Genomic DNA, 17,050 nt, shown 5'->3' with positions numbered 1-17,050 from the left:
GGAGAAACATAGAAGATTCATTTCTCTTACTCTCAACTCCACCAGAGTAAGTCCTTTCAGAGGGAAAAACTGTTTAGTAATCATTTCTGTGGGGTTTTCTTTACTTCTGTTCACTGGATATTTTCAGATATTACAGCTGAAGAAAACTATACCTGAAGGTAAGTGGTTGGCCCATTACATAGTTTCATGGCCTTTAAGAATTAGAAACTGCGATGTCATTTTATATTTTGAAAAGGCAGGATTTAAGCAAAGTAGTGTGAGAGGAGACAAAAGATGTGGGGCTAACACTATCAAGTATCTGGGAAGAATTTACTATGCAATAAGAAGGATGCGTACATACACTGTGCAGGAATTTTCACGTTTGCTTTTAAAAATATCCGACTTCAGCTCTGGTCATGATCTTGCAGTCCGTGAGTTTAAGCCCCATGTCAGGCTTTATGCTGACAGCTCAGAGCCTGGAGCCTGCTTCAGATTCTGTGTCTCCCTCTCTCTCTGCCCCTCTCCTCCTCATGCTCTGTCTCTCTCAAAAATAAACATTAAAAAAATTTTTTAAATAAAATTTTAAAAAAATAAGGCTTTATATGGAACAAAAGAAATATCATATCCTAAATGATGGCCTTTCTCAATCCAGACTGAATTTTATAAATGACCAAGTTTCCAGAACACATTCATAGGGTCAACAATGCGTTTTATTATACATTTTAGATTTATACATTTCATATATGCTTTTAAAGCTTCAATTAACAGATAATACAAAATAAAAAATATGTATGCAGCAGTGGTTCTCAGGCACAGAATTTAGGAGGAGACTGGAGCAAGTTTTTCCCCTTAACATATAGTGAATATTATGAACCAAAATACTAAAATGTTTCCATCTGACCTAGCTGCCTTTTTGACTGAATTTTATTACAGTGAACAGCTTTAATAGTTATGATATTGCTAACTGGAAACAATAAGACTCAAATTTATAACCTGTATTTTCTTGAAATCTGCAGGACCTAAATAATTACTTTTCTCCTAATAGCGCTCCGGGATCATCTAATGAAAACAATATTGTCCATAAAATATCTGGAGCATCAGCCTAAGAACCACTGCCCATGGTTATTCAATGTCTTCAGGCCTCACAGGATGAGGTAATGGTATGATGGATTTCTTCTCAGTGTCTCTGGAAAGTGCTTTCCTCATATCTGTTAGGAAGCAAAATTTAATGTAAATACCCAAATATCAAAATATATGAAATCTGAAGGGTATACATATGTAAAGTTCCCATAAAAGGTTTGTCCCCTAGACCCTGAGAGAAATGTATTTAAATGAGACTCTTAGTCACAAGTACTCAGCTCTTCAAACGAATGTTCTTTTGTGAGAATCTCAGTAAAATTAACATACCTGTAACATAATAAAACAATTGATAGTAATTAATCATTGGTTAGTCAATGTAAGCTAACCAGTGATAGGTTCATAAAGGAGTTAAGGGAGATTTAAATATTAGATAATGCTCAAATTTAAAATATTAAGTCCAACAAATATTCTTTTAAATTTACTAAAATAACTATTTCAGTCTGTAGAATGAATGTAAATGTTCTGGTGGCTTCTTGGGGATACTGCCACGGAAGGGAGCTCACCATAAGCGTCCTCGTCAGGCTCCCCATTGCTGGCTGAATAGTACTCTATGACTGTCCTGTATACGCTGTAGCCCAGCTGCTTGTACATGTTGACTGCAACCTGGTTAGATACTCTTACAAAGAGATCAACAAAAAATCCACCCTTTCTTTAATTAAAAAAAAAAAAAAAAAGGAAAATGTTAGAATGTGAGAAATTCTAGAAAATACTTATTTTTAAAAACAACACTTGTTTTTAGTTTGCTTTGACTACCATTCATAGAATGGTAGTAATAGAACCTTGCAGCTGATTACCTCATACCAATTTTTACTTCTGAGGATTTATGACAATTATCTCGCAGTACAAAGAGATGAGTTTCTTTTGCATACTGACATTTTAAAACCTAGATTTTCTTAAAAGACAAACTTAAAAAGCATTTTTAAGCCACAATTCTGTCTTAAATTACTGTGTATTTTATATCATAGTAATTGACATGGTCATTTTATCAACTAGCGATACAATACTTTCACCCATACGTGCAAATTAAAGATATTGAACAACAAGCACCCATGTGGCCATGACCCAAGTGTAAATACGGGACACTGGTTGCCTGACACTGGCAGCCATGAAGCCCTCAGTTTTCTCTGTCAGTGACAGCCACCTCCTTTACCCAGAGGTTCTGACTCTTGTGCTCATTAGCTCCTTGGTTTTTGCTGTAGATTCACCACCTACTATAGCTTTTCCTATTTTGAACTTTTATTTATCCTTGGGTGATTTGCCTCTCAGTAAGTGGGAGTCAGCCTTGGTGTAGCTGGGATCTTATTTATCTTCCCTTTGTTTAGCATCCCATTGCATGGATGGATATATACTACAGGTTGCCCATTCCCCGCAGATAATCCGGTTTTTACTATTACAAACTATGCTGCTGTATTTTTATTGTATGTCTCATGGTACATACAACTAGGGGTGTGGTCACTGGCTCACGGGAGCATTTTCAGTTGCTTTAGTTAATGCCCATTTCCCAGTCAGCTTACACTCCCAGAGGAGGGGAAGACTCCATTCCCACAGTACCAAGGCTTGGTTTATCAGACACTTTTATTTTTGAAAATCTCTTAAGTATCGCGGGGCAATTTTAATTGGCATTTCTCATTACTAATAAGGCTAACTGTATTTTTGTAGGCCATTTAGATTTCTCATTTCGTACTGTCCTTACTGGTCTTTCACACATTTTTTCTCTCCCCGCCCAGCTGTAGTTCTCCATGTATTCTGAATAGTTGACATTGTATAAATGATTACTGCAAAATTTTTCCCAATTTGTGGCCTGACTTATTATATATCTTTTGATGAACAAAGTTCTTTCACTTCAATGAAGTTGCAATATGAACCTCCTTTACAGTTAGCCTTTTTATGGTTTAAGTTCTTTTTACCCTGAGGTCATGGGTGAACTCTCCTCTATTATCTTAAAATGGGTAATAGTTTGCTTTTCAAATCTAGGTTTTCAATAAATCTGGAATTGTGTATTGTAAGGTAGTAGTAATCTGGGAAGATTTTTTCCCATGTGGCTATCTAATTGTGCCACCATCTTTACTGAAGTGTATCCCTTTGTTGCTGATCTTCAGTTGCCTCCTCTGAGGTATGTCAATCCATACATTCCTGCATCTGCCTGCCAGTTCTTTACACTAGTCTAAACTAGTACTCCAGCACTAACACACAGCTTACTCATTACAGCTTGATACCTGGAGGGGCAAACCTGCCCATTTTGTTGCTCAAGCAATCTTGACTCCTTCCATTCCCCTGGTAAGTTTCAGAATCAACAAGTCCCACAAAAAGGACTTGAGATTTTGATTGTCGTTACATTGGCTCTGTGGATCAATACCAGTTTAGCCTTCCATGTTACTACAGGTGGTTATCTCTCCACTTAGGTCATCTTTACGGTCTCTTGGTAACGTGTTAGAAAGTTCAGAGACCTCTAACAGCTTTTGTTAGATTCTTCCAAAGGGCTTAATGTATTGATGCCATTATAACTGGCATCTTTTCCTAAATTTTACTGTTTTTATAGAAATGAAATTGAATTTTATACTATCCAACAACTTTAACTTTTATTCTAAACATTTATTTGTAGCTTCTTGTGGTTTTCTGTTTGTACAATCTTAGATGTATAAAAATAAGAGTTTTGGTTTTTCTCAGTTCTCATATATTTTTCTTGCTTTACTGTGTTGCCTAGGATTTCCAGTAAATTACCAAAAAGGGGGTAACTATAGGCATCCTTCCTTGTCCCAAATTCCAAAGAGAAAGCATTCAATGCATCATTGCTAATATTTACTACAGGTTTTTGGTAGATACTCTTTTTTTAGGTTATGAAAGTTCTCCCCTTCTATACTAACAGTTTTTAATCAATTGGATTTTATCAAAGCATTTTCTGCATTTACTGAAATAACAAATGTTCTTAATATGGTCCAACAGATTTTCACATGTTAAAAACAACCTTCCCCTGATATATCATCCTTTTTTATGAATTGCTGAATCCATTTTGCTAAGATTTTTCTGGGATTTTTGCATCCATAATGAGTCATTTTTTTTTCAAATTTTCCTTCCTCATATTTGTCAGGTTTTATCATCATGGTTATTCTAGTCTTAAAAAAAAAAACCAACACTGAAGAACGTTCCTTCTTTGTGTAAAACTGAACTTATTTCTTAAATAGTTGGTAAAATTTATTAGAGAAGCCTAACATTCTGCAAAGATTTTTAGGTACTGATTGTAATCTGTTAAGGAAGGGGGTCTGCCTGCAACCTATTTTGGTAGACTTCTCAAACTAAGAACAGTTTATAAAATTTTGAAAGAGTGTTTAATACATACACATACACACACATGAGATATTAGCTGGCCTGTAAAGTCTAGGTATCTATCTGGCTCAGAAAAAGTGCTGACACTTACTCTATACCCTTAATTTCTAATCATTCTAGCAGAAAGCATGTTTCAAATTTCTCATTATAGTAATGATTTGCTTTATATTCTTTCTCCTTGTATTTTTATCAATTTTCTCATTTTTACCTTGTCACCATGTACATAAAATTAGTAATTATTACATCTTCCTGATACATGAAATCTTTTACCTGTTATCCAATGACCCTTTTTTTCTCCGTTAATTATTGCTGTGACTATTGTTAATTTAATTGTTAACTGTTAATTTAAGACAGTTCTAACCAAACTGTCTTTTGGTTAGAATTTTACATGACAATTTAAAAAATTTCTTTCAATCTTCCTGTATGTTTAATTTTTACACATATTTCCTGTAAATAGAATATAGTTCTGACAGTCTTTGTCTTTTCAATTTTATTTGGTTTTACTGTTGTAAGACGACTTTAACATGAAGTTTTCCCTTAATAAGTTTTAAATGTACATTTTTTACTATAGGTAAATGTTGTACAACAGATTACAGAGTTTATTCATCCTCTTTAGCTACAACTTTATGCTTACTGATTTTCCCCCTTCCCCCCAGTCTCTGGCTACCACCATTCCACATTTTGATTCTCTGAATTTACCTGTATTAAATATCTCATATAGGTGGAATCACACAGTACTTGTCTTTCTGTGACTGGCTTTACTTAGCATGTCTTCCTTTGTCTTTTAACTAATTAGTCCATTTAGTGTTGTATTTAATGATTATATCTGGATTCATAGCTACCATCTTATTTCATGCTTTTTGTTTTACCACTTTAATCTCCTTTTTCTCTCCTTATGGACTGATTTTTCTCATTCCACTTTTTCTGTTTGGAAATTATACTTTCTGTTTTAATGTATATATTTAAAAATACATGTATGCACGTATGTGTGTATGTAGCTAGGTACACACACATACACGCACAAATCTGAACTATTCCAAAGTAATGAAGATTTAGAACCTGGAAAAGAAGGGAGCTTGGTGGTTTTCTACTCTGAGAGAGATTCTATCCCATAAATACATTAATCATATGCATAGAGTGGATAGCTAATTAGAACCCATTTCTTAACTCCTTATCCACCATACAATAATGCCAAATACTTTAACACCATTAACAAATGTGTGTAAACTAAAAATTTTCTCTTCTCCCTTGTTCAGTCCAGGGAGGATTCTTTAAATTCTTAAGGACTACAATTAACTTCTTTTTCAGCTAATGCTGTCTCTTCCCTGAATGATCTCAAGTTCCTCTTGCCCCCAACTTGGCCCAGAGCATTTTCAGGCCATGGTTATTCCTTTAAAACTGCCCTTTATTAAGTCCATTAAGTGGAAAGCCTCAAGAGCCTTTCTCAGCAAATGTTCCCTTCCCTATATTTCCCTATATATTTCTAGGCATTAAGAGAAAAAAATAAATGGCAGCTTGACAACTGATTAAACTCGTATATACATCTTTTACCTCTTTTTTACAATGGGAGCTGGTAGGAGTATTTTAATTACATTACTTTTATCTCACATAATGAAGGTGTTTCACATACACAACAGGTCTTTTTTTTAAAAAGCCCTAATGCTGGCAGTCCCCAAACTGTGCTCTAAGGTGGCCCAAACTCTTAGAGGTGCTGTAGGATATTGCAGATGTTTGGGGAAAACACAGACAAATCTTTCATGTTAGACACTGGCAAACTAAACTACTAGTTTGCTATAACTCACAAATGCAGCATTACATGGTGTTACATTCCTTTTGGTGACAAAGTATCTTTATGAAGCCAGGTTTTATCAGTTCCTATGATTAAAAGAACCCAATAAAACCAGAAAATCAGTATGAAAGAAGAATGCAGGTGGCTGTGTCAAATCGGTTTCCAAGGTATGAGAAGTCCTTCAATGCTCAAAAGGCTATAGGTAACCAGTTATTTAACAATGAAATAAAAATATTTTTTCTTTCAATTTGTTTATTTTTTTCCAAATAGCTACTAGGTTATCAGGCCATAAATACTTACTAAGCAGTTAGGACATAACTTAAAATTAAACTAGAGGATTTTTTTGGCCTTAGGGGCACTGTGGAAAAAAATAACTGAGACGCCAAGGATGATGTTAACCGAATTCAGGAACATCTGCCACATTCTGCCACTAAAAGAAATCTTGAGAGCTAGTCTTTGCACCAATTCCCAAGCATATAAGCCTATGGTAGGTCACTCACTTTGCCTGAATCTTCCTCAGTGGCAAAACAGAGACTGTACTACTACTATGAATATTTGACTACTGAAGACTGAAAATGAAAATCCTGTAAAGTACAATATTCAGCCTGAATGGAAAAAATCTTATAAATGTTCACTATGAGAAAAATAGTCAAATTATTAAAAAGCAAGATCTCACCGTTCTGAAATCTCCTCTAATAATTCCATAAGTTTTGCAGCCAAACCAAGGCGTCGAAATTCTGGGGCAACAGAGAGAGCTGTGACATGTCCGTGCCATTCTTCCCTAGCTACAGAGCCTTCTGCTTTACCCATAACTGCCAACAAAAGATTGCATTCAGTAATTAAACACATGGATTTACACAAAAATACAGAATGACTGTTGGTACATTATTATTATAAAGGAAACTAATGACAAACTTTAGTTTTTAAGTAACATTGAAAGTCATCTAGCTAATGGTTATTGGTGCTTTTATCTAAATCTCACTTATAAATATAATGCTGAATCTAGTTGTAGAATGAGAATTAGAAAAAGGTTTTTTTTTCTTTAAAAAGAATAACACTAAAAACACAACTAACTGAACATACATTTTAAAAATATCTGCATTTCAGAATCGGAACATATATTTTTAAAATATCTACATTTTACATAGGTGGGTAGGTTATGTATACACCAATAGATAATGCACAGCTCAAATTTTCACTAGTAACCCTACTAATTCAATGAAGATGCTACCATTCCTATATTATGTACCAAACCATGTAGAAATGTAACATAAACATAGATCTAAAAAGCCTGAGACCATGTCTGTCTGGTTCAGGGCTGTATCCCCCTGGGGCCTACCTAGCACAATGCTTCAAACATAGAAGGCATCACCAAGCTGTCAAATGGTTGAAAAATAGAATTCTAGGCATCATGATTATACTTGCAATTCTACAATCAATCTAAATCAGTTGAAACCTATACTAAAATCTCAACTGCCTATCCAAAAATGTTCTAGTGGTTGGTATTATACTTACTATAACCCATTAACTCTCCACCAGGTGCCTCTGCAACAATGAAATACTCTGGCCAGTGGGCGAGGTACTGTAAATAAAAAGGAATCCCATACTAGAGTCTTGTTAAGGAGTGTGGAAAGTAATTGACAGTAAGAAGTATTCTTAATAAAAGGAGTGTTATGAAGAAAGTTTCCTTTAAAAAATATATTATTACTTTATCCCCAGTCCTATATATGTATAATTTTGATAACCATAACCATGTCAGTACATTATTTAGGTTAGCACTAATAATTTATAACAAAATTGACTGAATATATAACTTCAAATGTGAATGGAGACAACACCATGTAATACGAAGCAGAGAACCTGGACCTCCAAATTCTGTGTCCATACAGATCACACTGTATCTAAATCTCTGCACAGCACTTACCATCACCTGGTATTTGTTACTATCTCTCTCCCTTTTGAATATGAATGTCATGTTCACTCCATCCCTGGTGCTTGGCACAAAGTAGATACTCAATACATTTACTTTTCCATAATTGCACTAGAAAATTAGGGATTAGTTCCTATTTTAGCTTCAGCTGTGTGACTATGAAAATAACTTTAAAAGTTAATCACTTCTAGAGTCAACTTAACAGTTACCCTGTAGTGTTTCCCCTCCATTGACTCAAATTCTCATTTTCTGGTACTACAAATAAAAGCTGACCTAAGAGTGAATGCCTGAATAATTTGCTCATTATGTAACTCTTCAACCCTGGCGTCCTTACTGATAAGTGCTCATTCTTATATTTCTTCTTAGTGTAAGCTTGCTGATGCAATTCTGAGGGGCCACCACCAATCACATTTTTAAGTTCCCATAAAACCTGTTCAGCAATATATTCTTCAAACTTCTCTGAAGGAAAGATGTTATTTTCAGCACTCTTCAAACATAACCCTTAACACAGCAGGCCAGCCAGTCTTCTCACCATGCAGCCACTGACTCACACCGTAACTGCCTCTCCTCCTGCTAGGGGAGGAGCCCAGATGCTGTTCATCAATCATGAAGACCTGGCAGATTATTTCCAAACATGGCCTCACCTGGATAATTTTACTGTAAATTTTAAGTGTAACTAGACATATACCATGCAAGTTGATTCGCATCCTAATACTTTACCTTACTATACAGTGGAAGTTTTTCGGCCATTCAAAACAAAAGTTTTTTTAAACACGGAGAGGGTCTGTATTTTTTTAAACTTATTTATTTGAGAGAAAGTGCATGCAGGGGAGGAGCAGAGAAAGTGGGAAAGAGAGAATCCCAAGCAGGCTCCGAACTGCATGGAGCATGATTCAGGGCTCAATCTCATGAACACTGAAATCATGACCTAAGCCGAAATCCAGAGTTGGACACTTACCTGACTGAGCCACCCAGGCACCTCTGGAGGGGGTCTTTAAAAGGTCATAATTTTTGAAATACAAGTGAAATTCTTGATATTTTTGCTTTTTCACTCAACTTTGTTTCTGATATGTAGCTTTGTTGTTGCCTGTACCTATAGTTAATTGTTAATAGCTGTATAGTGCTGTATAGTGTATAAGTGCTGTATAGCACTCTGCTGTGTGAACAATTTAAATATCCTATCTCTTGAAAGAGACATCTGGGTTACTTTCAGTTTCTCAAAAAATCTTTTTATATTCCTTCATGAATATAGTATAATTCATTTAACCAGTTCCTCATTGTTATGTATGAATGTTATTGCAAATTTTTAATATTATAATTCTGTAACACATAACTCAGGGGTTAACAAACATTTTCTATAAAGGGAGAGATAGTTAAATATTCAAGGCCGTGTGGACCGTATGCTCTCTGTTGCATCTACTCAAACTGGACAGTCTCGACAAAGCTACAGACAGGTTGTAAATTATTTGGCATGGCTGTGTCCAATAAAATTTTATTTACAAAAATAAAAATAGGCAGTGGACCACATCTGGCCTATGCACCTAGTTTGTCAATTCCTGACATAATTGACTCTACTATTATTTTCAGCTTCCGGGAAATGGAATTACTGTGTATTAATTACACTGCCAAAGCGCCTTCCAGAAAGACGGCAGCAAGCAGTTTATACTGTCACTAGCAATTTATGAAAATGTTGCTCTTACCCTCATCAGCACTGAGTTTTATCATTTCTTTAAATCCTTGATAATTTGATAGATGAAACATGGCACTAGAGGCACCTGGGTGGCTCAGATGGTTGAGCGTCCGACTTAAGCTCAGGTCATGATGTCACAGTTGGTGAGTTCCAGCCCCACGTGAGGCTTGCTGCTGTCAGCGCAAAGCCCACTCTTCAGATCCTCTGTCCCATCCCCCTCTCTGTGCCCCTTACCTGCCCACGCATGCTCTCTCTCTCTCAGAAATGAATAAACGTTACACAGAGGACTGAGATTTAAACAACAAAACATGGCATCTCATTTTGGTTTTAATTTCCATGTCTTTTGACTGAACTGTGAGCCTGAACTGTGCCCTCTTTTGTTAAATTATCAGTCAATATTACCCTCCTACCCTGCAATGGATATGGAGTATAAGCTAGAAATCCAACTTTGTTTTAAGCCACTGAGAATGTGGGGTTGTCTGCTAATGAGACATAACCCAGAACACCCCAACTTCACACATCTTTGCCCATTCTTCTATTGGGGAACATGGTAGATATTGCTAATTATTACCCCAGATCTTTTCTTTGTTTTAGTAACAAGCCCTAATTTAAAGCTGGGCTCATTCCCAGACTGTTACAGCTAGTAAGTGTGGCATGAAGCAAGTTCTAGTCAGTGGGATACAGAAAGTCCTGTGTGGTACTTCCCAAAGGTACTCCTGAAAGGGAAGGTCTCTCTCACCTTCCCCTCTGTTGATCCTCCTGCCAGGAACATGGATGTCATGCCATTTGCTCTGGCAGCTGAGACAGGAATGCCAAGGCCACCCTGGGAGTGGTACAGTGGTTAAAATGCACAGCTGGGTCACTGGTGACTTCATGAAACCACCACAGACCACTCATCACCTCCAGACTTCATTCACATCAGAGAGTAATAACCCATCTTGCTGAAGTCACTGCTTTCTGTTGCATGGAGCCATACTTCCTACCCAGGGGCAAGGTAGGCAGTGTTGCTGCACTGCTGAAGATTTAGGAGGTCATTATACTAGCAGCTTGTCAGGCAGATTTAAGACAACTCTTGTTCCCAGTTTGTTTTTTTTAAGTGCTTTCACTATTGCTTATGTTTCCAGGACTACAAGTTTTAAAGTTTTTCTATACTCAAGCCTATTTTTTCCTTTGTTCCTCACTCCTAGTAAGCCTTCATTTAACTTTTTTTTTTTTTAAAAAAGGATACAGTTTCTGTAAGTGGATCCAAGTTACTAAAAGAAACAAAAGAAATGTCAATAGTAAGCAGTGTTGACAAAACCAGTTTAAATAAGACACAAACTGAAAACATGCACAAGGAACACAAAACATGCCAAATCCACAACTTTAAAACCAAATTTAGGGGTAAGGAGGATGGTGTAAGCTACCTAATGGCCAAACTGAGCCATCACAGCCACTATAAAGATACCTATACGTTTTCATTTAACTGTTTCTTCCTTTACAAATTACTTTCTATTTAATACATCTGATCTAAACTTTCCATTTTCTAAATGACAATAAATCATTAATGGAACTGGAGCCCAACCAGACATGTAAATCACAAACAGAAGGTAAAACTAGCTCCTGCAGCATCTGGCAGGGGTCCCTCCAGCCAGTCTCTAGGCCTTCCCTGACAACTCCTTTCTCCTTTATTCCATCCACTCGGTGTGGGCCTCTCACCACTAGGTGTTTGCTCCCCTCTCTTCTACATTCTCACCTCCTCTTCCCACCACCCCATCCCTAAACTTTTGGAGGGAGACTCCTGGATCTGACTCTGGTGTGCTCAGCACTTGTTTCTCTAGCATATCAGATCACAACAGTCCCAAATCAGCAGTTCTTACAATGTACCTATGGTCTGTCTACAAAGAGCTCTGCCCCTCACTTTCCTATTCAGTTACTGGAACCACTATTTTGCCAGACTCAAAACCAGCCACCTGAAAATCTACCTCTTGTATACCCAGTCAGATTCTTTCTTGGGACCCTTACCAATGCACTTCTCTAGGCCAGCAGTTCTCAAGCTTTTCGGTTTCAGAACCAATTTACACTCAAAAACTAATAAGGACCCCCAAAGAACTTCTGTTTATGTGGGTTATATCTATGGATATTTAAATTTTTAATATTCATTTTAAAATAATAAATCAATTACATGTTAATAAAACCTTTTTTTTTTTTTTAAACTGAAAAGTCATCCTACTTTCAAGAACAAAATTTAGGGGCACCTGGGTGGCTCAGTCGGTTAAGCATCCAACTTCGGCTCAGGTCATGATCTTGGGGTTCATGAATTTGAGCCCCAGGTGTGCTGTGCCCACTCTGTGCTGACAGCTGGGAGCCTGAAGCAAGCCTGCTACCGGATTGTGTGTCTCCCTCTGTCTCCACCCCTCCCCCACTCATGCTCTCTCAAAAACACTTAAAAAAAATTTTTTAAGTACAAAATTTAGCGACAAGAGTGGCATGGTTTTAACAATTTTACAGATCTTCTTAATGTCTAGCTTAAGAGAAGGCAGATGGATTCTCACATCTGTGTCTGTATTGCTTGGTACTGCAAGTCACACAACTGGAAACTCCACTGTGCACTTGTGAGACAATGAAAAAGGCAAAAAACCCATCTTAGTGTTATCCCAAAAATCACTTTGACCCTGCAGAAGCTTGCAAAGCCCCAGCCACAGCTGATCACTGCTCCATACAGTGTGGGAATACACTCTCCCACACCTCTCAACGACTACTTTATAAGCCTCTCATCTTGCCTCAACTCTCCAAGGCCACCCCTTTCCAATCTCGGCTGCTTCCTGTTTCACACAGAGAATACACAACAGCAGGCAGAAAGCTTCACCAAGATCCCACCACCAAACCCACCCACCTGTACCTCAAGCGTCTGTGCCCCTCTCTACTCGCTCTCCTGTGACCATGCCTGGACTGCTGGTGAGCAGATCCACCCCCTCAGTGCCCAGGTTCCTGCTCCCACAGTTCTCCTCTAATCGTACACACACACTGCACATTTAGCCATCAGCAGCTCTTTACATGGCTCCTCACTCCCTCCACTTGAAATGCTCTCCTTGCTCAGCTTCTCAGACCCACTACTGGCTTTTTCTCCCAACTCACCAGGCCACCAGGTCTCCTTCAACACTTGACACCTAAGGCACCGTCCTGGAGCCTCTTTTTTCCTATCCACAGTCATTCCACCACTGATGTCACCTATCCTCTCAGTTTTTGTTTTCTGTTTTAACATTTATTTATTTAAGTCATCCCTACACCCAGCGTGGGGCTTGAACTCACAACCCCGACATCAAGAGTCACACGCTCTTCTGACTGGGCCAGTCAGGCGCCCCTAACCTCCTGGCTTTAATACCATCTACATAATGTTGCCTCCCTCCACCCAAATTTCTATGTTTAGCCCAAACTTCCCCACCTGGCTATCTCAATGCACTTCGCAGAGGAGCCCAACTCCTAGGAGAGCCTCTCCAAGATCTAGCCCTGTGACTCTGACCTCATGCTCCCACTCTCACTCTGTTCCAGCCACCCTGGCTGCCTCCTCCAGTCAGAAACAGGTACCTGTGCACTTACCAATCCCTCTGCCTGGAAGTTCTCCTGCCCCCAATATCCACCGGACTCACTCCCTCATCTCCCTAGGTCTTTCTGCAGTGACACCTACCCTAAACACTTAAAGCTGAATCCCCACTCACTCCCTATTTCCCTTCCCTGTTTTCATGTTTTTCTTTGGACTGAATTCCTTCCCCACCCCCTCCAAAATGTAAATTCCATAAAGGTAACATTGTTTTGCTTTGTTCATTGCTGTGTCTCTAGCACTGATGCACAGTAGGCATGAAGATTATCTATCCAAAAATGAGTAAAACACCTGCTGAGTTAACCGCAGTGCTTCTACATCCACGGCATCTTCACTTCCTACTGCAGCACCCTCATCCAGTGATTCTCAGTGTTCTCTGTGAAAGTGCCCTAATCAAAGTGTGAAGTTGGAGGACATGGGAAGAGGAGTTCCCAATGGCATATTCTGAAGGGGCCTTAACAAGCTAGACAATTCTTGACATCTAAAGTTTTATTGTGTGTGTGCTTATTTTCTTTCTTCTATATTCATTTTCATATAAAATTAGGGCTAAGCCTCCCCAGATCTACAGTTAAAACAAGGTTTTGCCCTGTACACTATTGAAGCTTCAAGGCGCCTTGCCCCCCTCCCCCCCCCAAAGGCACCTCCCAGACCCAAACCTCTGCCAAGTCATCATCTCTGGGCCCTTGCCAGGACATCCTAAGTGGCTCACCTGCCTGGTATACCTCCTCTAATCGCCTCACATTCCACACAGCTCTGTGGTGAAGAGCTAGGGCTCCAGAGCACTGGCCCTTAAACAGCCGACGATTTGCATTTTCCAAGGGTTCCCTGGTGGTTGGGGACCACTCTGAAAGAACCACTGTTCTACAGCCAATCTCCTGGATTAGATTCCCTGCTTCACCCGCTCCCACCACAGGGCTCTATCACCTGGGGCAACTGACTTGAACTCTCAGTACCTTAGTTGACTCATACAAAAAATGGGGATACTGAGAGCACCTTCTTCAGAGAACTGTGAGGATTGCATGGGTCATTACAAGTGCCAGCACCCATCAGGCACAGCGGGAGCTCAACACAACTCACCTGAGTTACACTGCTTTGTGGGAGAGGCTCATTAGAAAATTCTTCCCAACAAACAAACAAGTCTGAACCCTCCAGCAACGGAGCAAAAGTCCAGTTTCACCAGTTCCTCTGGCCGCTCAGAGAAACCCCCTACCACAGTCACACTTGTCTCTCAGTTGTCTGGCCACACTCTAGGTTTTCTCACCTTCACACCTGCTTCCTTCTCCAGAACTTCCTCATCACTGCCAACATTTTATCCATCCTTCAAGGCTCACTCCCTCTTTGAAAGGTTTCTAGCCAACTCCTCTCAACTTCTTGCCATTCTCTTGACACTTGAATCTGACCCACCCAGCTGTCTTGAAAGTGGATCTGGGATTGGTTGGTAGGTAGGTAGGTAGGTAGGTAGGTGGATGGACGGACAGATAGATATATGAGAAAGTCAACATTAACAAAACGCTTAACTGTAGAATCCAGCAGATGTGTCTTTAGATGTTCAGGGTAAAATTCTGTCGACGTTTTAAATGTTCAGAAACTTCCACAATAAAATCTTTTCTTAAAAAAAAAAAAAAAATGTGCCTGCAAGTCACAGTTCCTGCCTTAACACGGACTGAAAGAAAGTACACACAGCGGGTCTCCACCAGCATGTGCCCTATGCCCCGACTCCTCACAACACAAAGTTTTCCAGGCTGGATGCACCGCTTTGGTAACAAAACGCACAAAAACCAACCCGGACCAAGAAAGGAACGGCGGCGGTCGGTGCCACCATCACAAGGTTTCACTCGGATACTGATTAACCATCACCAGGTGGGCTGCACAACGTCCGTATTCCCAAAAAAACACTTAGCTGTTGACCTCGCAACGACCTCCGCGGCAGGCGCCTCGGTGCTGTCCGCTGCACAGAAGACGAAGCCGAGTCAGCTGGCCGGACGTTGGCTGCAGGCGGCAGAACCAGAGCTGGGCTCGGGCCGCTCCCCCACCTCCTACCACTCGCGCGGGCGCGTCGGGACAGCCATCGCGACAGGACGCCCGCGCACTGCCCCGGCCCCAACGAGCACGCAAGGATGCAGGATGAAGTCTCAGCACCTCAGCCAAAGTCAGCGGGGAGCTCCGCACGTCCGTCCCCGCCCCGGCTCTGACCCCGCGGCCCCTAGGGAGGCTCCAATGGCGGCCGGCGGGGGTGGCTCCCGCGGGCCGCGGGCCCCGGCCCGGGAAAGGGGATGCAGCCACCAGCGTCAGCCCCGAGGGCCTCACTCACATGTTGTTGAAGCGGAACAGGTCATCGCACGTGAAAGCCCGGAGCGTGGTCATCGCACCGCCGCCGCCGCCGCCGCCGCCGAGGCAGGCTTGCCGCGAGCCCCGCCCGCCCTGCCGGTAGTCGCTTTGCGCGGGTCACCGCGGGGCGGGGCAGGGAATTGCTTCCGGGCCACGAGTTGCTTGGCAACCAAGGTGGCAACACCGCTCCCTCTGGCGGCCGGCGTCTGGAATTGCAGTGTCATTCTTGTAAAGTCGCCGGGTTCTCACCTTTCGAAACCTCAAAACTACTCTTCGGGAGTGACTGAAAGAAATAGGTAGTGTGATCTCCTAGGAAGGAAACGAAAAGCTGACCGGGGCTAGGAAGCCACCACTGAAAAGCGGGGTTCAGGACCGCTTGGGTGCCCGGTAATAAATGAGAAAGGAAGTGGAGCCAAATGGGAGAATTCATGCATGGTTCATCGCTGCCTGTCCCAGTGATGTGTAATCTGAAATCTTCTACTACCACGTTTAGGAACATAAAGAGAAAGGTGAAATGAGTTGTAATAGTAGATGTTATTTTACCCAGCATATAAAAAATATTATCATTTTACATGTAATTAATAAAAAAATATTAATGGAATGTTTTACTTTTTTGTTGTGGTTGGACTAAGTCTTTGAAATCTGGTGTGTATTTTACATTTGCAGTATATTTCAATCTGGGAGCTGAACCGAAATCAGAAATACTTGTTCTGTGTTTAGATTTCATCAAATGTATACATAAAATGTATGGTTAAAAAGCAGATTCTCATACTCAAACTGTGCCAATCATACTAAGTTTTCAAATAACCTAAAGGAATAATCAGTTTTCAAATTTAAATTTATGTTAAAGTTAAACGAAGTTAAACATTTCATTCTTCAGTAGCATAAGCTACATTTCTAGCACTCAGTAGCCTCATAGGTAGTGGCTGCCACCATATTGGATAGTACAGGTCCAAAGGCTAAGAAATGTCCTGCCTACTTATGGAGGTTCTCACCCCTCTCTCCTTTGTTAAGCAATTACTGAGTTGGTCTTGAGGGACATATGCAGAGGTCAAACTAACCCATACCACTCCTCAATAAATCTGAATTCCTAGGTCTTCACATCTAACTGCCCTGGATCCCAAGGCTCCACAGGGATGCTCAGCAGCCTGCTGCCCAGACTTGTGGGCCAGGCATGGAAGGAGGAGAGCAGATGGCTGAGGAAGTAGGTAAGCCCATAAGAATGATCTCCCAGGGCACGTGGGTGGCTCAGTCCATTGAGTATCAGACTCTTGGTTTCCACTCAGGTCA

General features: G+C 40.3%; 1 protein-coding gene across 6 annotated transcripts; it reads right to left on the bottom strand.

Moving 5' to 3' along the window:
• Positions 1 to 671: 671 nt before the first annotated feature.
• On the bottom strand, positions 672 to 15,889 carry NAA20 (N-alpha-acetyltransferase 20, NatB catalytic subunit). Of its 6 annotated transcripts, XM_043602987.1 has the most exons (7): positions 15,744 to 15,856; positions 15,341 to 15,380; positions 11,081 to 11,105; positions 7,748 to 7,838; positions 6,909 to 7,044; positions 1,623 to 1,768; positions 672 to 1,187 (listed from the first exon to the last, which is right to left on the bottom strand). In XM_043602987.1, the coding sequence occupies exons 1-7, from the start codon at positions 15,766 to 15,768 to the stop codon at positions 1,102 to 1,104; spliced, it is 549 nt and encodes a 182-aa protein (XP_043458922.1). In that variant the 5' UTR covers positions 15,769 to 15,856; the 3' UTR covers positions 672 to 1,101. The 6 variants fall into 6 exon arrangements, with proteins under 6 accessions (XP_043458922.1, XP_043458923.1, XP_043458924.1 ...); XM_043602988.1 differs by lacking the exon at positions 15,341 to 15,380 and having other exon boundaries at positions 15,744 to 15,889; XM_043602989.1 differs by lacking the exon at positions 11,081 to 11,105 and having other exon boundaries at positions 7,748 to 7,814; positions 15,744 to 15,859.
• Between the last annotated feature and the right edge of the window lie 1,161 nt (positions 15,890 to 17,050).

The sequence above is a fragment of the Prionailurus bengalensis genome, chromosome A3 (genome assembly GCF_016509475.1).
Source record: "Prionailurus bengalensis isolate Pbe53 chromosome A3, Fcat_Pben_1.1_paternal_pri, whole genome shotgun sequence".
In the NCBI taxonomy this organism is placed as follows: Eukaryota; Metazoa; Chordata; class Mammalia; order Carnivora; family Felidae; genus Prionailurus; species Prionailurus bengalensis.
Note: the sequence above shows the minus strand (reverse complement) of the source record. Positions and strands in the feature narration are given on the sequence as shown.

Bases quoted from the DNA above. Each gene is read 5' to 3' on its own strand.
- NAA20 (XM_043602987.1), bottom strand. From the start codon at position 15,768: ATGACCTGTTCCGCTTCAACAACAT. The intron at 11,106-15,340 runs GTCAACAGCTAA...TGTTTCTTTTAG, and splicing joins GCCGCGGAGGTCGTTGCGAG to TAACTTGGATCCACTTACAG. The intron at 7,839-11,080 runs GTATCCTTTTTT...ACAAGACTCTAG, and splicing joins TGGATCCACTTACAGAAACT to TATGGGATTCCTTTTTATTT.